The sequence below is a fragment of the Vigna unguiculata genome, chromosome 5, assembly GCF_004118075.2.
Source record: "Vigna unguiculata cultivar IT97K-499-35 chromosome 5, ASM411807v1, whole genome shotgun sequence".
NCBI lineage: Eukaryota > Viridiplantae > Streptophyta > Magnoliopsida > Fabales > Fabaceae > Vigna > Vigna unguiculata.
The window spans coordinates 45107430-45124869 of NC_040283.1; the positions used below are offsets into that span (position 1 = coordinate 45107430).

At 31.9% G+C, this 17440-nt stretch overlaps 3 protein-coding genes across 3 annotated transcripts; 2 read left to right on the top strand and 1 right to left on the bottom strand.

The window, feature by feature from the left end:
* The first annotated feature begins 835 nt into the window (after positions 1 to 835).
* On the top strand, positions 836 to 1786 carry LOC114184771 (WUSCHEL-related homeobox 2-like). The gene is made up of 2 exons (XM_028072080.1): positions 836 to 1136; positions 1494 to 1786. The coding sequence occupies exons 1-2, from the start codon at positions 836 to 838 to the stop codon at positions 1784 to 1786; spliced, it is 594 nt and encodes a 197-aa protein (XP_027927881.1).
* A 1441-nt stretch (positions 1787 to 3227) lies between these two features.
* LOC114184772 (pre-mRNA-splicing factor ATP-dependent RNA helicase DEAH7-like) lies at positions 3228 to 10026 on the bottom strand. Its single transcript, XM_028072082.1, is given in 14 exon segments — positions 3228 to 4510; positions 4512 to 4985; positions 5064 to 5216; positions 5314 to 5375; positions 5591 to 5767; positions 5881 to 5952; positions 6360 to 6536; positions 6629 to 6858; positions 6956 to 7133; positions 7898 to 8006; positions 8391 to 8488; positions 8794 to 8936; positions 9270 to 9444; positions 10003 to 10026. Coding segments are annotated over 14 exon segments (3195 nt in total). The 3' UTR covers positions 3228 to 3387.
* Positions 10027 to 15167: 5141 nt separating this feature from the next.
* LOC114185385 lies at positions 15168 to 17105 on the top strand. Its single transcript, XM_028073081.1, has one exon. The coding sequence runs from the start codon at positions 15802 to 15804 to the stop codon at positions 16723 to 16725; it is 924 nt and encodes a 307-aa protein (XP_027928882.1). The 5' UTR covers positions 15168 to 15801; the 3' UTR covers positions 16726 to 17105.
* The last annotated feature ends 335 nt before the right edge of the window (positions 17106 to 17440 follow it).

Here is a 17440-nt window from a genome sequence, read left to right on the forward strand (position 1 = left end):
GACTTATGCTATGTTTTCATTTTAAACATTATTGCCATATGGGCCGAAAAGGGAGATAGGTTTGTGTTTTTTTACTCTCTTTTTTTCATCACAATTTCATGAGAAATAAATAAAATAAAAAACTTTTCTAACAAGCTATTTTTTGAAAAAAAATAATTTTTTCAAACCCTTACTTTAGAACATTTAACATAACTAAACCCTTACTTTAGAAACATATATTTTGTGTTGTACTATAATCCATGTTATGTTACATTTTGAATCTGTATATATGATCCAATTCAAACCCTAGTACTTATCAAGTGTTTCCATTGGAGAGCTAGCTAAACCTTTCAGCTTCTTCTCATCGCACTTCAATTCCCAAAGCATGGTGAAGCTAATCCTTACCTGCACCTTGCAGCTCAATCAATATGGTTTTCCTTCCCTTTCAATGCTTCAACACTTCTCTCTGTTGTTCCCGAGATCATGTAAGCCACCATGGCTTCGGAAATAGACATACAAATCAATGTTAATCTTAATCACTCCCACATTTGCACCAAATCCAAAGGAAACATGATTGTTTTTCTCGAAGAAAAATAAACGGAGAGAAACCTTGTCTTTCTCAGCCGCCGCTGATCATGTTTTCAGAGATGTTTTGCACAAAAAATAAGACAATAGGTTCTCTTAATTCCCTCTCCCAACTATTTTCTTTGACTTGATCATATCTCAGTGCCAACTAGCTGCAGAAGCTAGCCATGCAAAGAGTCGTGGTAATAATTAATAAACTTCTATATAAGTAGCATATATGTTGCATATATTTTGTATTTGTTGATCACAACAAAGAAAGAAGAAGAAAAAGATGGGGAGTCGCTCTGCAATAAGAAGAGAACCAAGTAGAACTCATGCAGTTTCTCGGTGGAGTCCTACAAAAGAGCAAATAGCAGTGTTGGAGGACCTTTACAGACAGGGAATGAGGACTCCAAATACTGAGCAGATACAAGAGATTACCTCTAGATTAAGGGTTTATGGTCACATTGAAGGAAAAAATGTCTTTTACTGGTTTCAGAATCACAAAGCACGTCAAAGACAGAAGCAGAAGCTAGAAACCATTGCATATTCCAATAGCTTTCTTCAAGCCTCACACCCCATTGGCCAACATGGTTTGTTATCTGATATAATTTCTTACTTTATTATTGCCATGCTTTTTCTCTTGGCTATTCTATTGAAACAAATTTAATTGCATGCATCCGATAATATTCAAATCTTGTGGAGTGGGAGTAGTATGTAAGCATTGCCTTTTATGCAGTTAAATCTTCTTTCCATTGTGTTTTTATATAAGAAACAAAGAACAATGTTAAATGAAAGTGTATGTATATTTACACATGTCCATGTACCATAACCTAACCAGTTTTCTTGTTCATGCAAATGCATTAGTTAAGTAGGGTTCATGCATCTATAGTTTGTTTATCTTTCACATTAATTTCATCACAGTCTGAAATCAAACATTTTTTTTTCAGTTGTCTGTGCTCCATTTTATGCTCAACAAAGTGGAATGAACTTTTATCCTCAACCAAGAAATATTGTAGCAGCTGGAGGTATTGTTGAGTCAGTTGTGCCATTTAGGATGCTGCAAATGTGTGATGGCCAGCAGATATACCAACAATTGCGTCAGAGGGTACAACCTGATTATAACTGTAGCATCAACGACAGGAAAACCTTAACTCTCTTTCCTCTTCATCCAACAGGTGTTTTGAAAGAAAAAACTACTGATCATGGTTCTTCACATGCTTCAGCTTCTGGTCGTCACTGATACATGTTATGGTTCTGTGTTAGTGCTGCTGAAATCACCAACTGTTTTTGGAATTTTTCATTTTCCAGCCAAGGTCTCCTGAGTGAGATTAAATGTATTCACCAAAACAACTAACTAGTACTTTTTTCTGTATTGTTGATCTCTGAAATGAGTTTTTATCTCGGGTATTTAGTTTATGTTCTGTGATGTAACAATCATGGAGTCACCGGAAAAAGTACTGACACGTTTGGTTTATTCTAGATGTTGAATTTATATGTAGGAACTTTTTAATCTGAGATTGTTGTAACAAAATTGAGAAGAGACTAACAGTGTTTGCATTGTGTTCCGAATGACAGTGAACTTCATAAAAAACACCTTTGTTGCCCTACATGATTAGTGTGTTCCATGATTTTAGGATTATCCAAGTTAAACATGTCTATAAGAATTGTAGGAAAATTTAATTTATTTTAGAGTTTGATACAGAAATTTTTTACATTCTTTATCTTTTAATTTTTCTTTCCTTCTAAAAATACAAAAGTTCATTCTTTTATCTTTTGTTCTTTCTTTCTAAAAATACAAAAAAAAATTTATAATTATTTTATCTTTACAATGTATATCAAAATGACTTTTATATATATATATATGTATGTATAGTTGGATAACCATACATTTTATATATATATATATATATATATGTATGTATAGTTGGATAACCATATTTCCACTTTTGAATTTTTGAATTTTAAAATTAGTATTGAGTTTTAATTATAAAAGAAAAACATTTTTTTAATCAAAAATGGATTAGAATTTCAAAATTGTATTTATTTTATAAAATTATATAAAAGACCTTATAAACTGATTTATTTGTTTAGAAAATATTATTTAAGTAATTATTATATATATTATTTTAATTTTGATTATTAACTTAATTCATGACATAATTTATATGCTTTACAAAATTCTAATACCTACTAAAAGATACTCATATTAAATTATAAATTAAACAATAAATTATAGTTTTAAATGTTCTTCGGAGTTGGCCCTATAAGCATAGTACTAGAATTTTAAAGCTACTACGATCATTTATTGACCATCAAAGAAATAATTTACATAAAACATTTGGACATGAAATGAAAATCTATAATTTTACCAATAATAAAATATAACATGGTATTTTAAGTTAAAAATTTATTCTTTTTCATATTTATTCGAAGTAAAAATGACAATAACTTAAAAATAAAGACAAAAGTCTCATTCTTAGAAATAATACTTAGTATTTATATTTAGATACAAAAATAAATAAATGTACATAAATTTCGAAAATATTTTTCAATATTGAATCAAAATCTCAAAGAAAGCAAGTATTTCCAATTACTGTACAAGAAAATAGTAGTGTAAGAATAAATATATACATATATACATTACAAGAGTGAAATATCTAAAAAAAAAAAGCGATGATTTTATACAGACTCGACTTTAGACTTTACATCTATTCTATTAGTCTTCTATCTTTGTTTTTCTTTACAAGTACAAAAATCATAATACTATAAATAGGTTGTTAACCGGTGTAAGTGGTTTCTGAAAAACATTTTCCTGTGCAATTTTGGTATTATCAACATAACTTACAAACCAAACTTCTTTGGTCTAAAAAATGTGGAAGAACCCTTTCGTAAACCTGGCATGGAGATCTGCTGCTGATGCTTAGCTGTCCTTTCCTTCTCCTTCTGTTTCCTTTCTCTCTCGACCTCTGCTTGTACCTTCTTCAAGTTCTCCATCTCCTCCTCCATGGCTGTTTTCTCTTCTTTCTGTCTCTTCTTATGCTCCAGTAACGATATATCAGACTCCTTAACAGAGAAAAACATAGGTCCCAACTCAGCCAGCCACTGGGGTTCCACTGCGGTGGCACACTGCATGTACTCCTTTGTGGTCAATACTAACTCGTGATAAACCACATACTCAGGAGTGCATCCCATACCATAGAGAGCACTACTGGGATGAAGATGACATGGCATCCCATTCCTGCAGTTAACATACTCTCCCACGCCCTTTAACCTTGCTGCATTCTGAAAATATGCAGAACAAATTGCTTTTCTAACAATGTCTGTGTCAGGCCAACATGAGGTTAAGGGGATCTTTAAAGTCTTCAGAATATCCAACAACTGGGATCTCACCTCTCTAGCCTTTCTTAGACCTTTCACATGCAAGAAATGATCATTGCACCAATCACCTCTGTAATCATGCTGTTTCCACTGCTGATAAACATTGTACAGGGTTAAATGATCGGACTCCGGCACCAAAAATCTCTCCCGTGCGGCGTCACTCTCCTCTGCCCAATCCTTGGGTCTAAAGAAAACAGAGGGCACTGAAAGCATGGACACAATTGTCAAAACCTCCTCAACACACCCCAACAGTTTACCCGTCAAAAGCATCTTCGCAAGCGGAGGATCCAGTGGGAATTCAACCATTTTCCATCCAAGATCAGTTAATCCCCCCACATTGTTAAGTGCACCCAGCACCCACAACTGGTACATCGAATTCAGAATATTATCTTGCGGAGGTGGATCCATGAAATCAAAATCAAGTAGATTTTCAACTTTCAGAGATTTCAGCAACAGGACAACATTACCAAGGTTAGTCCTCTGAATCTCTGGAACAGGACTTGGCAGCATTTCATTCAAGTAAGCACTCTCAGTATACAACCTATAGCATGTACCAGGGCCGGTTCTACCAGCTCGACCAGCACGTTTCAGCAGCAGCTCGGCTTACAGGGAAGACCTGGAGAGCGTCCATGCCCATCCTAGAGTTATACACCTTCATTTTACCATAGCCAGAGTCTATCACATAGAAGATACCATCAACAGTTAATGATGTCTCGGCAATATTAGTGGCTATAATACATTTTCGCGCTCCATCTTCAGCTTTCTGAAATATCTTAGCTTGCAAGTCGGAAGGAAGCTGAGAGTATATGGGAAGAATCAAGAGTTTAGGAACAAGTTTATTTGACGACGACATCATCTGCTCCATTCTTTCTGCAAGGGCATGGCAAGCTGCCTCAATCTCATCCTGGCCAGTCATGAAGATAAGGATGTCACCAGGAGGACTGGTTATATGAATAGTCATAGCCTGCTTCACTGCACCTTCTACGTAATCTTCGACTGGAGTTTTACTCCACAATATTTTCACGGGAAATGTTCTCCCAGGAATGTGAAAAATTGGACAACTGCAAGAATGCCACAATTAGGTTGAGTCTAACAAAAGTCAATAACAAGAAACAATGAAAGATAACAAGGTGAATTACCTTCCAAAGAAATTTGAAAATTTCTGTGCATTCAGAGTAGCAGATGTGACAATAAGCTTGAAATCACGGCGTTGGGCTACAACTTTCTTCAATATTCCAAAAAGAATATCAGTATTTAATGATCTTTCATGAGCTTCATCCATGACAATAACCCTGAAACGGTGTCAAACAAGATGGTTCATAACTGTTTTTATTGCAAACAAACAATAATGCGTGAACACAGTGTGTAAATTTGTCAATATTTCCATACCTATATTTGTCTAGATCAGAGTCTTTGAGTGTTTCTCGTAGAAGTACACCATCAGTCATGTACTGTAAAATTTAAAGCAGAAGTTTAGAACATATAACACAGTTCATGACTAAAGTGTCCACAATCAGCATAATTACATTATATGCCCACCACATCATGATACAAGATGAAGACACCCTATGTCAATTAAAGAATATATATAATGAAAAGGACCTACAGAATGGCATTGTAACATGAAACACAATATTTATTCCTAATAAATACAAGTTGGGTTTACCTTTATAATGGTACTTGGCCCGGTTACATCTTCAAAACGTATAGCATAGCCAACTTTATCACCCAACTCTGTATCCATCTCTTCACTAACTCTCTTGGCAACACTCATAGCTGCTACACGTCTTGGTTGGGTACAACCCACTATACCACCTACGGTATAACCATCCTCATGCAGATACTGTTCAGAAAAATCAAATGTTAAGATATCTATCTGGGATTCTGTTATTGATTGGATAAACATTAATTAACAAATAAAAGATATTGACAAAGAAAATAAAAAGACAGTTAAACCTGTGTTAATTGAGTTGTCTTTCCTGACCCAGTTTCTCCAAGCACCACCACCACCTGATTTTCCCGAACCACCTACACATTGTACATCCTCAAAATATTATTACAACATTTATGAGCCAAGACTGAGAGAAACAGAAAATCCAATTGGAAAATGGACATATGAAAAAAATACAAAATTCAAAACCATGACAGGAAGAGAGAAGGAAAAGGGACTTGGTTATGCTACATCAAAACCATATAGTGATAAATATTGGGTTGACATGTTCTATCCTAGTCCCCTTTCACATGATATAAAGATGGATAAAACTATGATGACTAAGATATTCATGTCCTAATGCTGAACGTTAGACTGTGATTGATAGTGATCATTAATTTCACAACCCAAAAGATTGAATTCTCGTAGGGTCCTAAAATTTTGACAAAAAAATAACCTATCAATAACTGCCACATGCATAACCAAGAGAGAAAAAAAAATCAACCTTTAATAACTCTTCCCTCACTGAAAATATAGGGAGATATTGTCTTTGCTCTGCAATAGTTTTTGACGTGGCAAAGTCACTCACAGCTTCTGCCTTCTTCAAATGCTGTGAAAACTTAGTTTCATCCTTATAATCAATTTCACCATCTTCACCCACTTCAGCAGTGTCTACATCAATCTAGCATTTGAAAAATTTTAAATAAGATGAAGTCTTCAAACAGGAAAAGAAAAAGCAAAGGACACAACTACGCCAAATGTCCAGAAGAATACCTGCTCTGCTGTTTTCTCAACACCCAAGATATCACCAAGTTTTGAGCCTGCAAGTTCCCAAAAGCGTTGGCGAGACTTGTTCATACTCTGCTTCTCATGGATTTCTCTAACCAGAGTAGACCTTGTACGAGATATTATAGCCATGTCAGATGTTGGATCTTTTATAGGCATAATTGGGTCAGCCTGCTTAGTAAAGACAACTCCGCCATCAAGGAAAGGAGGCTTTGTATCTGTGGCCAATACAGAAAGAGTAATTAGTAAAAAATTGGAGTAATACCACACAAACTACTTTACAACGTCAAAGTTGGACAGATGATGAATATTTACCATGAACAAGTAGAACAACTTTGTGCTCTTCCTCATCATCAAATTCAGTCTGAACCTCTGTACCTCTAACAGCTCCAGATCTAAGCAGTTGCCTATCGTCCCATCGAGCATTATCAGCTGTGAGCTGGGACAACTTCTTGCTCTGCGCAAGGGACATACCGGTTCCATCTCTTCTAACCTGAATTATTGACAAAGACACTTGTAAGATAACACATGCCAACTTTCCCCAAAAAAAATGCACCAACACATTAAACGGTTCTCAAATAAGCCAAATCAATTATATTTCACCACATACAACAATAAGAAAAAATGTGGATTGAACATACAGGACGTTGCAAACACAGATAATGTTGTGTGAATAGCTACTCTCTATGATGCACCAATACAGTGACACTATTGGATACAATACAAGTATCAAATACATTACGTATCTGATATAGTAAAACGTAAATTTTTATATAGGGTACAATATAGTTACAATACACATTCAAAACAATCAAGTTCCTCTCTAAAGATTAGAATAACTATCTTGAACAAGAGTGTATATCCACATGTCATTCACCCAAAAGCCCCCTCAGATAGTAGATTGTAATATAAAATATATCCATCTAGCTTACCAAACCACAACAAACATAGACACATAACTGATCCAAACTAAATCATGTTACTCATAAGAATAACTTTCATAGATTTCAATCTCTAGCTAGATGAGATTAAAGTAAACATAACTAAATGAAAGAATCACTCATCTATAAACTACAATATAGAAATGACAAGATGTAGAACTTTTTCTCATGCAAGCTTTTCCATTTTATCAACTCTTCTTATGTACTTCATCTACTTAGGCTTTAATTAGCAGAAGGAAGCTAAATGCCAAAAAAATTGTGCAGATACATGCAAGGAAAAGTTAGTTTATACATGTTAAGAAATTCTAAAAGTTACCAGTCTCTTTGCTAACTCAGCCTCTTTTTTCTGACAGGAAGCTTCATTTCCAAGAAAAAGTGATGAGCTGTCGTCTTCAAACAATGTGCTACCTTCCTCTCTGTCATACCTTCATAATAGAATTATAATTAGATAAAAAAGAAAATGAAAAAAAAAGCAGATTTTGCAAATTAAAAACTAAAATGCAATGTGTAAAAGAATCATCTACAGCTCCACCAGTATCACCAACAACGTAAAACTTGCATGATGAATAACTTTTTGAATATATATATATATATATATATATATATATATATATATATATATATATATAAGAAGAAAAACATAAAGCAATTTACGCAATTAATTGTGAAAGACAAGCACAAAAAAGGAACCATAGTGTAGTGTTACAATGTATCATTATTATGCACTCTGGTATGTGATAGCAGAACAATTTTCAAATTTAGTGATTTAAAACAATATCAACGAAAAATACTTTTCAAACTAGATTTACCATGCTCGGTCAGCATCATAATCCATCTCCAAACGCATGTTTTCTGTAATCCCATACTTGTGTTCTTCACCCAATTCAGACTTATCAGCCATTTCAACCTGGACACATGAAAATCAGAATTATATAAAATGATGATATAGCATGCACAATAAAACTAAAATGTAATCCATAATAATTAGTGTGAAAGAAGAAAATCAGAAAATGTTCAGAACTTTGCTTTATATATATATATATATATATATATATATATATATATATATATATATATATATATATATATATATATATATATATATATATATATATGTATATGCTAAAAACACTTATTTTATTTGTTCAGCATAATCGATAAGGAATTATCAAATTCACAAAGGAACTATCAGACATGAGATGCAAAATATACCTGAAACGTATTTGAAGTTTCTGATGAATTAAGCTGGTTCAACCTTTCATTGTGTCTAGAAACAGAAGATTTGGCTGAATATCCAGAAGCACGTATTGGGACTAGAGATGGAGAAACATGGTCCCAGGGGGAAGATGAATTAACTACATTCAATTCAACAAAATAAATATATTATTTCACATACTGCCATCGTAAAATTGAATAATAGGGATTACAAATATTAAAATTTTGAAAAATATTATATTTGAAATAACATACAGGATGAATGATGTGTGTTGCAAAATAGATAATGCCTAAGTCAAAGAATAGCTAGTTCTCCAAGTGCACTGAGACTAATTGTAAAAAAAGTATCTTATATGTCAATTCAATATAATTGGAAGCAAACAGGATTTTAATATTCCAAGCACAGATAAGTGAACAATATTTGTATTAATCCCAAAAACCTTAGAAGAAACAGAAAAATAATAATTACATACCAGGTGTTCTCCAGGAATCTTCGTATCTCCTTCGCTTTGTACCATCATCATGGTCATATCTACTATGCGAATCCCTTTCTGAATAAGATTCTCCCTTACTCTCATAGTATGTCCGTTGTGTCACTTTCCCACTGCCAATTCTTGAATCATCCCTGGAATGCCTCCTCTTGTGAACCTTCAAAAATGATATAGCAAAATTAGAGATATATGCAGCAAAGTGTCAAAATAATGAGAACTTTACTGAATACGAATTGCTAATTGTGAAAGGGAAATGCAATATTAAGAAATGAAAATGTTGATTTTTTATCACACTGATCAAGAAAGGGAGTTTTTTTTTTTTTTTTTTTTTCTAAAACTTCCTATATAATAGCACTCATGTAATACTCTTCATCTTGTGCAAAGCATTTCAGGAAAACCAACAGGCAACAGCCACTCAAAACGTAAAAGACAGCAATCTAAAGCAAAAGTTTTTCTCAGTCTTCACATAAAAAACTGCTAGTACATATAATAAATAAGGTACAAACTATATTTGCTAGAGAAAATTTGAAATCTAACATCTAGCACTGCAAACAATTTTTTCTCTTAAAAAAGAATGCTTCTTGTTCTTCTTGGAAGCCACTCCAAAACTCTAATTATCGATTATCAGCCAAATCAACACCGCATTCTGCATTGATAAAATACAGCCGGAAAGAAAAAAATAACGATTTCTAAACATTTTTAAATATAAACATACCTTGGAACTAGATACCGAATCCATTTTGCACAAAATATTGACAAGAAGCGAAGAGCAATCAACAAGGAAAACCCGGCTCTTTGAACACGTCTTCTTCTGCTTTTCTGTATTTCTGCAGGTTCTTCTTCCTTGTCACAGTTTATATAAGGTTTCGTCAAGGTGATAGTATAATTTTAATTATTCTTATATTCTTTAAATATTGTTATCTACTTAAATATCGAATTTATATATTGTTATCTACTTAAATACTTAAATAATATGAAAAGATAATTGTTTCCTTTATCAAGCGGTTTAAAAATATGAAAAAATCAGTTAGAAATAAAAATTTATTGAACAAATCCATGGATACTAAATAAGTACCTTTATTATTGAATTTGAAGTAAAAGTATATCAAACATTAGAAAATGAAACTGCGTTGAATATTTTAATAAATTTCACCCGATTCCTATGATATTTTATTTAGAAGTCAACATTTAAAAAATAATAATAATATATATATATATATATTGAAAAAGTGATGATTCATTTATTAGAAAATCAATATTATTTAGAAATCAAATTAGATCCATATAATCTTTATCAAATAAATTGATAGTTTTAAAAAGGAAAACAAGGTATTAAATTATTTTATAGGGTTAAATATGTTTTTTTTTCTTTCAACTTTGGAGTAAAAATTAGAATTAGTCTTTATTAAAAATCTTAAATCAATTTTGTTTTTTATGAATTTATTCTTTAAAACTAATATTTCTTTTATTTTTAAATTTATTTAATGTTTCAAACGCATTTCTCAACTAATATTGAAGCAAATATGTGTCAAATGATGTAAAAAACTAAAATGCTAAAATGTTAACGAAGTGTGTTTGAAATGTTAAATAAACTTAATAAAATTTGGTTAAAAAAACTAATTTCACACATTTACATGGTTTAGGGACTAAATTGGTTCAAAATTTTCAAAGAGAAACTAATTATACTTTTTACTAAAAATTGAAGAACCCAAAATATATTTAACCATTGTTTTATATAATAAATTAAAAAATGAATATGAATATAAATGTGATAATATATATATATATATATATATTTATATTTATATGACAATGAAGTATATAATTTTAAAATATATTAAATTGATCATAATTTTATTATTATTTAAGTTTTTACTAAATGATAAAATGAAGTTATAATTTCACAATTAAATTAAAAAAGAAAACACTTTTCTTATATAAAACTATTGTTAATTTAACATTTAGTATAAATTAAATGGCTAGAATTTTATCTTTCATTGTTATTAAAGACAGTGAAGTATATAATTTTAAAATATATTAAATTGATCATAATTTTATTATTATTTAATTTTTTAGTAAATGATAAAATGAAGTTATAATTTCACAATTAAATTAAAAAAGAAAACACTTTTCTTATATAAAACTATTGTTAATTTAACATTTAGTATAAATTAAATGGCTAGAATTTTATCTTTCATTGTTATTAAAGACAATGAAGTATATAATTTTAAAATATATTAAATTGATCATAATTTTATTATTATTTAATTTTTTAGTAAATGATAAAATGAAGTTATAATTTCACAATTAAATTAAAAAAGAAAACACTTTTCTTATATAAAACTATTGTTAATTTAACATTTAGTATAAATTAAATGGCTAGAATTTTATCTTTCATTGTTATTATAATACTAGTGAAAATACAAAATACATTTCCTACATATATGTGTTTTTTTTTATTGTACCAATAATTTATTAAATTATAAAATATTTTTTACTAATAGACAGCACTAGATAACTTACATAGATAAAGGAGTTTAATGGCCGATCAGATAACAAGGAACGCACAAAAAAAAAAAAAAACAAAAACAAAACAAAACTGGACCAAACCGTATTTAAACATAAAAATACTGATGCTATGAAGATGAAAAAAAGGGTGCGAAGAGTTGGGTCATGGTCCAAAGTTGTTCTAAACTAATGCCATGTTTTCATTTTAAACATTTGACAGCTTCTTATTGTATTTCTATAATTTGTTCTTGCATCTTCATATACTTGAAAATTTTAATTTTTGATTTAAATTCTAAATTCATAATTCAGAAATGTTTCCAAATATATAATCTAAAACATAAATTTTTTATTTTGAATTATATATTCCAAAATACAAAAATTATATTTCAGAATATATAATCTTAATTATAAATTTTGTATTTTAGATTATGTATTTCAAAATATAGAATAAAAAATATATTTTAAATTGTACAATTTATAATAATATTAAAAACAATGAATGTAACAATTGGAAAATGAAATGGAAGTAGTGAAATTATTTTTATCAACTTAACACAAATATACATATAGGGAACAAACAAAAGGATGGGGTGCTTATTCTCCACGGCTAACACACTCTCCCTCGCTGTCGCCCACCTAAACCTTTTTAAAATTTCCACTTCTCTTATTTTAAATAAATAAATAAATAAAATTTTACAGTGAATGATTTTTTAATTGAAATATTTTTTCTTTCTACAAAAATAGATAAACAAACTTAAAATAAGGGTTTGTAATTTAATAGAATTTGAAGCTTTTATGCATTTATTAGTTTTGGAGCGTCATTGCGGTTGGCCGTATATTAACACAATTTTCAACCACATTTTTCATTATTTTCGAAAGATCGCGTAACTAATTTGTTTTATAATAAACCATGTTAACTTATTGCAAACCAAGGCTTATATTTTTAGTTATTTTTTAAATTTTTAACTCCTGTTAATTTCCATCTTCCTAATTTTGTTTTTATTTTTTAACTTTGATGCTACTTTTGATTATACCATAAATTTATAATTAATAATCAATAACAGGTAGTATCAAACAAAAAAGTTAGTTGGCATTTATGATTACAATTCAATCATTAAATAATGTGAGTTTAGCTCAAAACAATATTTTCGAAATAAATGGATAAAATTTTTCAATATTTGAGGAGCGTGAATTCTAAACACATGGTGGGACCGTTGTAGAAGATTCCCATATTGAATTCAGTTCAAAAGCTAAGTACATGCACTGCAGATAACTATCACTCTATACATCATTTACTTTTGCTTTCAGAACGGAACTTTCCTCAAAAAAAAAAAAAAAAAAACTCTTTTACCTATTTTTTCTCTTTTAGGTAAGCCAGGCTCCCTGTAACCGTGGAGGAGCGTTAACTAAATAAAGAACTGAAACTTTATGTAAAAATTGTTTAATTACAAGTATATTATATTACTATTTCTTAATTCTTTTTAATGCTATTTTACTTGAAAATTGAAATGATGTAATCGTAATTTGTTAGGCCAACCAAGTTCTCAGTCTTCTTGTGTTTGGTAAGAATTTAAGTTTGCGTCTAAGTCTCACATTAGTTAGAAATGAGGAAGTAAAACATTATATAAAAATAAAGATTCATAAACCTATTATTTTAAGATTTTTGGTTGAGAGTGCTATCAATGCCGACTTATATCTCATTAGTATTGTATCTCTCCAAATGATACCTTTTTAAAAATCTAAGAGTGTTGAAGTTGTTTTTGCTTACTAGAAAGAAAAAAAAATATTTTGTGGCCTTTGGTTTGTTTTGAGTGAAGAGGTTAACGAATTGTAGGGCATGCAATTGAACAGGGATGAACCTAATGATACGTCAAGCGTGTGAAGAAGGGTAGGGTTTGAAGCCATTGACAAGGTCCTTCCCATGCTTAAGTCCAAACTCCACCTAATTGGGTTTATTAATTACTTAGTTAGGCTCTAACATTAGTCATAAATGAAATACATAATTAAGATTTTACTCTCTTTTCTCCTTCTACTTCTCTACCACACTCATCTTCTACATTTGTAAGGACACCTAAGACATGGGTTAGGAGATGGATGACCTACATATGACCTGCCACTATATATATAACCTTTTTAGGTTACACTAAAGTCATGTGTTTTGTTGGACTTTGTCTAGACCTACAAAATTCATTTATTGCTGTTTTTTTTTTCACAAATATTTTCACAAACCGAAGAATACACTAAACCTTCCTTAATAAAAAAATCATATTTTTTTATTTAGACGATGATAATAATCCATCCTTGGGTAAAATGGTAAAATTTAATTTTTGGGGCGTTGATTCATGGAGGAAACTTAACTATAAGAAGAGTTTAATATGCTTAATCAATTTCTTAAAGTATTGACTAACTTTTGTGTGCATAATGTGAGTCTAGCTATGTATCGATTGTCACACTTTTTATTTACCAGGTCGTGGTGATTGACTATAAAAATTTGTGGTCCCAAAATAAATAAAAGAAATGTTCTTTGGTGGTGGTGTCAAGCTTTCTAGAAGGAAGAGTAGGTTTAATAACAAAGATTTTTCATAAAAATTATAACGTAATTTTTGTTTTTTTTTTCTATCTTAAACTTTGATTGATTATATTAGATCTTCATAAGTACATAAATGTAGGATATGTTTGGAAACACTTTGAGAAAATTGATTCTATTTGATGTAGAAAAATCAATTTTGATTGGAGAAGCTAAAAATAATTGTTTTTTTAAGTAAACTTTTCATTTACAATTGATTTTGCGTGTCTCTAAACAATTTATTAGTGTGAATTGATTTTGGGTATTTTCAAAGTAGAACCAAATATAAATGTAGTTCTTTTTCATTAATAATATTAACTATTTTTTAACGTAACAAATAATAAATTATGCTGATTTTCAAAATGTGTATAAAGATAAACTTATGAAATATTCAACACAATTTATCATTTTTTATGTTAAAGAATAATTAAATTTATTGGACAAAAATAACTACATCCATATCTTCTTTATAAGTAAATAGACTTAACATATTAAAATTTAAGATGAGACGAAAATCACATTTGTATATAAATAATAGATAATCCAATAAATCATTGCAAAAAGATAAGAAAGTTCAGAAATGTGATTTTAGAAAATTGAATTTTAAACTAAGAGAATGTATTAGCAATATAAAAATCTGAATAAGTTTTAGATTGAAGTGTTATGTAAGTGAAAAAGACGGTCAGTGTGATATTTGGTTACCTTGCTTGGTCGGTCACACGAGAGCAGAAGTCACAGGTGACGCGCACGCATACACAAAGCCCATTATGTCACATCTATTACTATTCAAGCCCACACGGCCCTTACCGTAAACACCATTCCCCCTCACATTACTCAACCAAACCGCTCCTTTTAAGCTTTTTTTTCTCTCTCTCTCTCTCTCCTTGTCCACAAAATTTTATTTTAATTTCAGTTCCGTAGACGTGGTTGATGCTTACAAACTCTGCTTTTGGCTGCGCATAAGTTTTAACGTTGGATCTGTGTCTCTGGACTCCGCGTTGTCGTCGATGGTAACTCACATAATCAAATGATGTCATCACTCTTAACCTTGGGAGATAAGGTAGTGTGGTAAGACTCATGTTAAGATTAAGATTTTCCTCTTCCAAGAGCAGTTTCCACTAGGCTTAGGCTAGTTAGGCGTGTGTTTTGGGGACCCAAATTAGAGAGTATTGTCTTTGCAACGTGACCTTCATAAATGGAAGGACACTCCTTACCCAGAAACTGCATGGTCCACTGTGGCACAGTTTTTTAGCTAAACAGAAATCTAGACACCGTAGCGTCCTTCCGACACTAGTTTCTTCCTTAATAACTGCGAAAACATCGATACCTTTCAACCACCACCGAAAAGTTAGGGGCTTGGGTTTTAGTTTTTACTTCTCGTTTCTTCAGAGTGCTACCGGTGGCTTCATCCGAAGAAGATGCGAGATTGATAAAGGGGTCATGTCTTTCGGTGGGTTGAGTGTTGCTTTGAGTCTCGTGTTTGGGTGTCTTCTTCTGCTGGCTCTGTGTGCTCAGCTTTACTATTTCTTATGGTGGAAGAAGAGAAGGGTGCAGATGGATATCCCGATGGATCATGGCGATTACGCAAAGGGGGTGTTTTATTGGGGGTGTTGGAAGACCCCTTGCAGCATGCATGGTGGCAACGCCGGAGGCGTTGTTAGGGACATGGAGAACACGATTCATGAACCGGAGATGGAGCTGGATTTGCTGCAGAAATCCTTCGGAGAAGAGGGTGTGGAATCGGAGTTGATGAGGCTGCACAATCTGGCTGGTCCACCCAGGTTCCTCTTCCCGATCAAGGAGGAGACGAAGGAAGATTTGGAATCTGAAGATGGTAAATCCAGGGGTGACAGGAGCAGAAAGGGATCAAGAACAAGAAGCCTGAGTGATATCATGTTGACAATCGACACCCCTTTTCTCACCCCTGTTGCTTCCTCTCCCCTCAAGTGTCCTTTGGCTCTGGACCCTCTTCATTGTTACAAGCATCAAGGATTCAATCCTCTCTTTGAATCCTCGGCCGAATTGGATTACAACAGATTTAGATCCTCGCCGCCTCCGAAGTTCAAGTTCTTGAGGGACGCAGAAGAGAAATTGCAGAGAAGATTGATGGAAGAGGCTCGGAGAAAATCTGCGGAGAATGTACAAGAATGTGGGGTTAAAGATTCTTCCCCTAATGAAACAACCATGGACGCAGATTTTAGTGATGGGTCCTTTCTCAAGTTCATTCAGAACAAAGACACAACAACAACAACAGAATGCAACAAATATCTACCACAGTTTCCTTCAGGTTCATCTCAGATTCTCCCGTTGGCATCTTCTCCTACAACATTGAGACCACTGGAGAAGGCATCGATTGTGCATTAGTTTTAGTTCCACACAACTAGGCTTCTGTTATTTACCATATTATTATGTTACATTAATTTTTCCAAATGACTTCTAATCTGAAAATTTCACAACGCTTTTGGTAACCGGTAGCGTCCCTTTTTGGTTTGGACCTATTGTGTGGTTTGAAATGGTGAATAGGATGCAAAAATTGGCGCATGGTGTGGCAACAAATAGAATGCAGACTGACATGCGCTCGAAGACGGTCATGTTGCAAAGGAGCGAGTGGGGCAATGTGCTTTTGTCCATTATTTCCCATGTTTGCTGTGGCTTTAACCGGTTAATCAATCATGTGAATGATGCTTGTTTGCTGCCATTTTCTTAATTTTGTGCTCTCAATCATTCATTCTTTTTTCTTTTTAGAATTTTCCATAATCATTTCTCCCAGCTGTGTCTCCTTTGTTCTATATGCCACTTGCTTAACTCTATCCAAATTTTAAAGGTTAAGGTATAATAAACATTAGAAAGTTCCAAGGTAGATTTCACATGCACAGTTGCAAAACAATAATATTCTTAATTAATTAATTAATTAATTCTGCTGAAAAGTCAATGCTTAATGCTAACGCGGATAGCAGAGTGGTGTACAGATAATGAATGAATGAATTTGGAATCGCTTGCAGAGGTTTTTCAACATTGTGGGCAAGATCGAAGTTAAGAATTTCACTTTTCTACAAAACACTAATATTTTTCTCCAAAA

Bases quoted from the DNA above. Each gene is read 5' to 3' on its own strand.
- LOC114185385 (XM_028073081.1), top strand. From the start codon at position 15,802: ATGTCTTTCGGTGGGTTGAGTGTTGCTTTGAGTCTCGTGTTTGGGTGT.
- LOC114184771 (XM_028072080.1), top strand. From the start codon at position 836: ATGGGGAGTCGCTCTGCAATAAGAAGAGAACCAAGTAGAACTCATGCA. The intron at 1,137-1,493 runs GTTTGTTATCTG...TTTTTTTTTCAG, and splicing joins ACACCCCATTGGCCAACATG to TTGTCTGTGCTCCATTTTAT.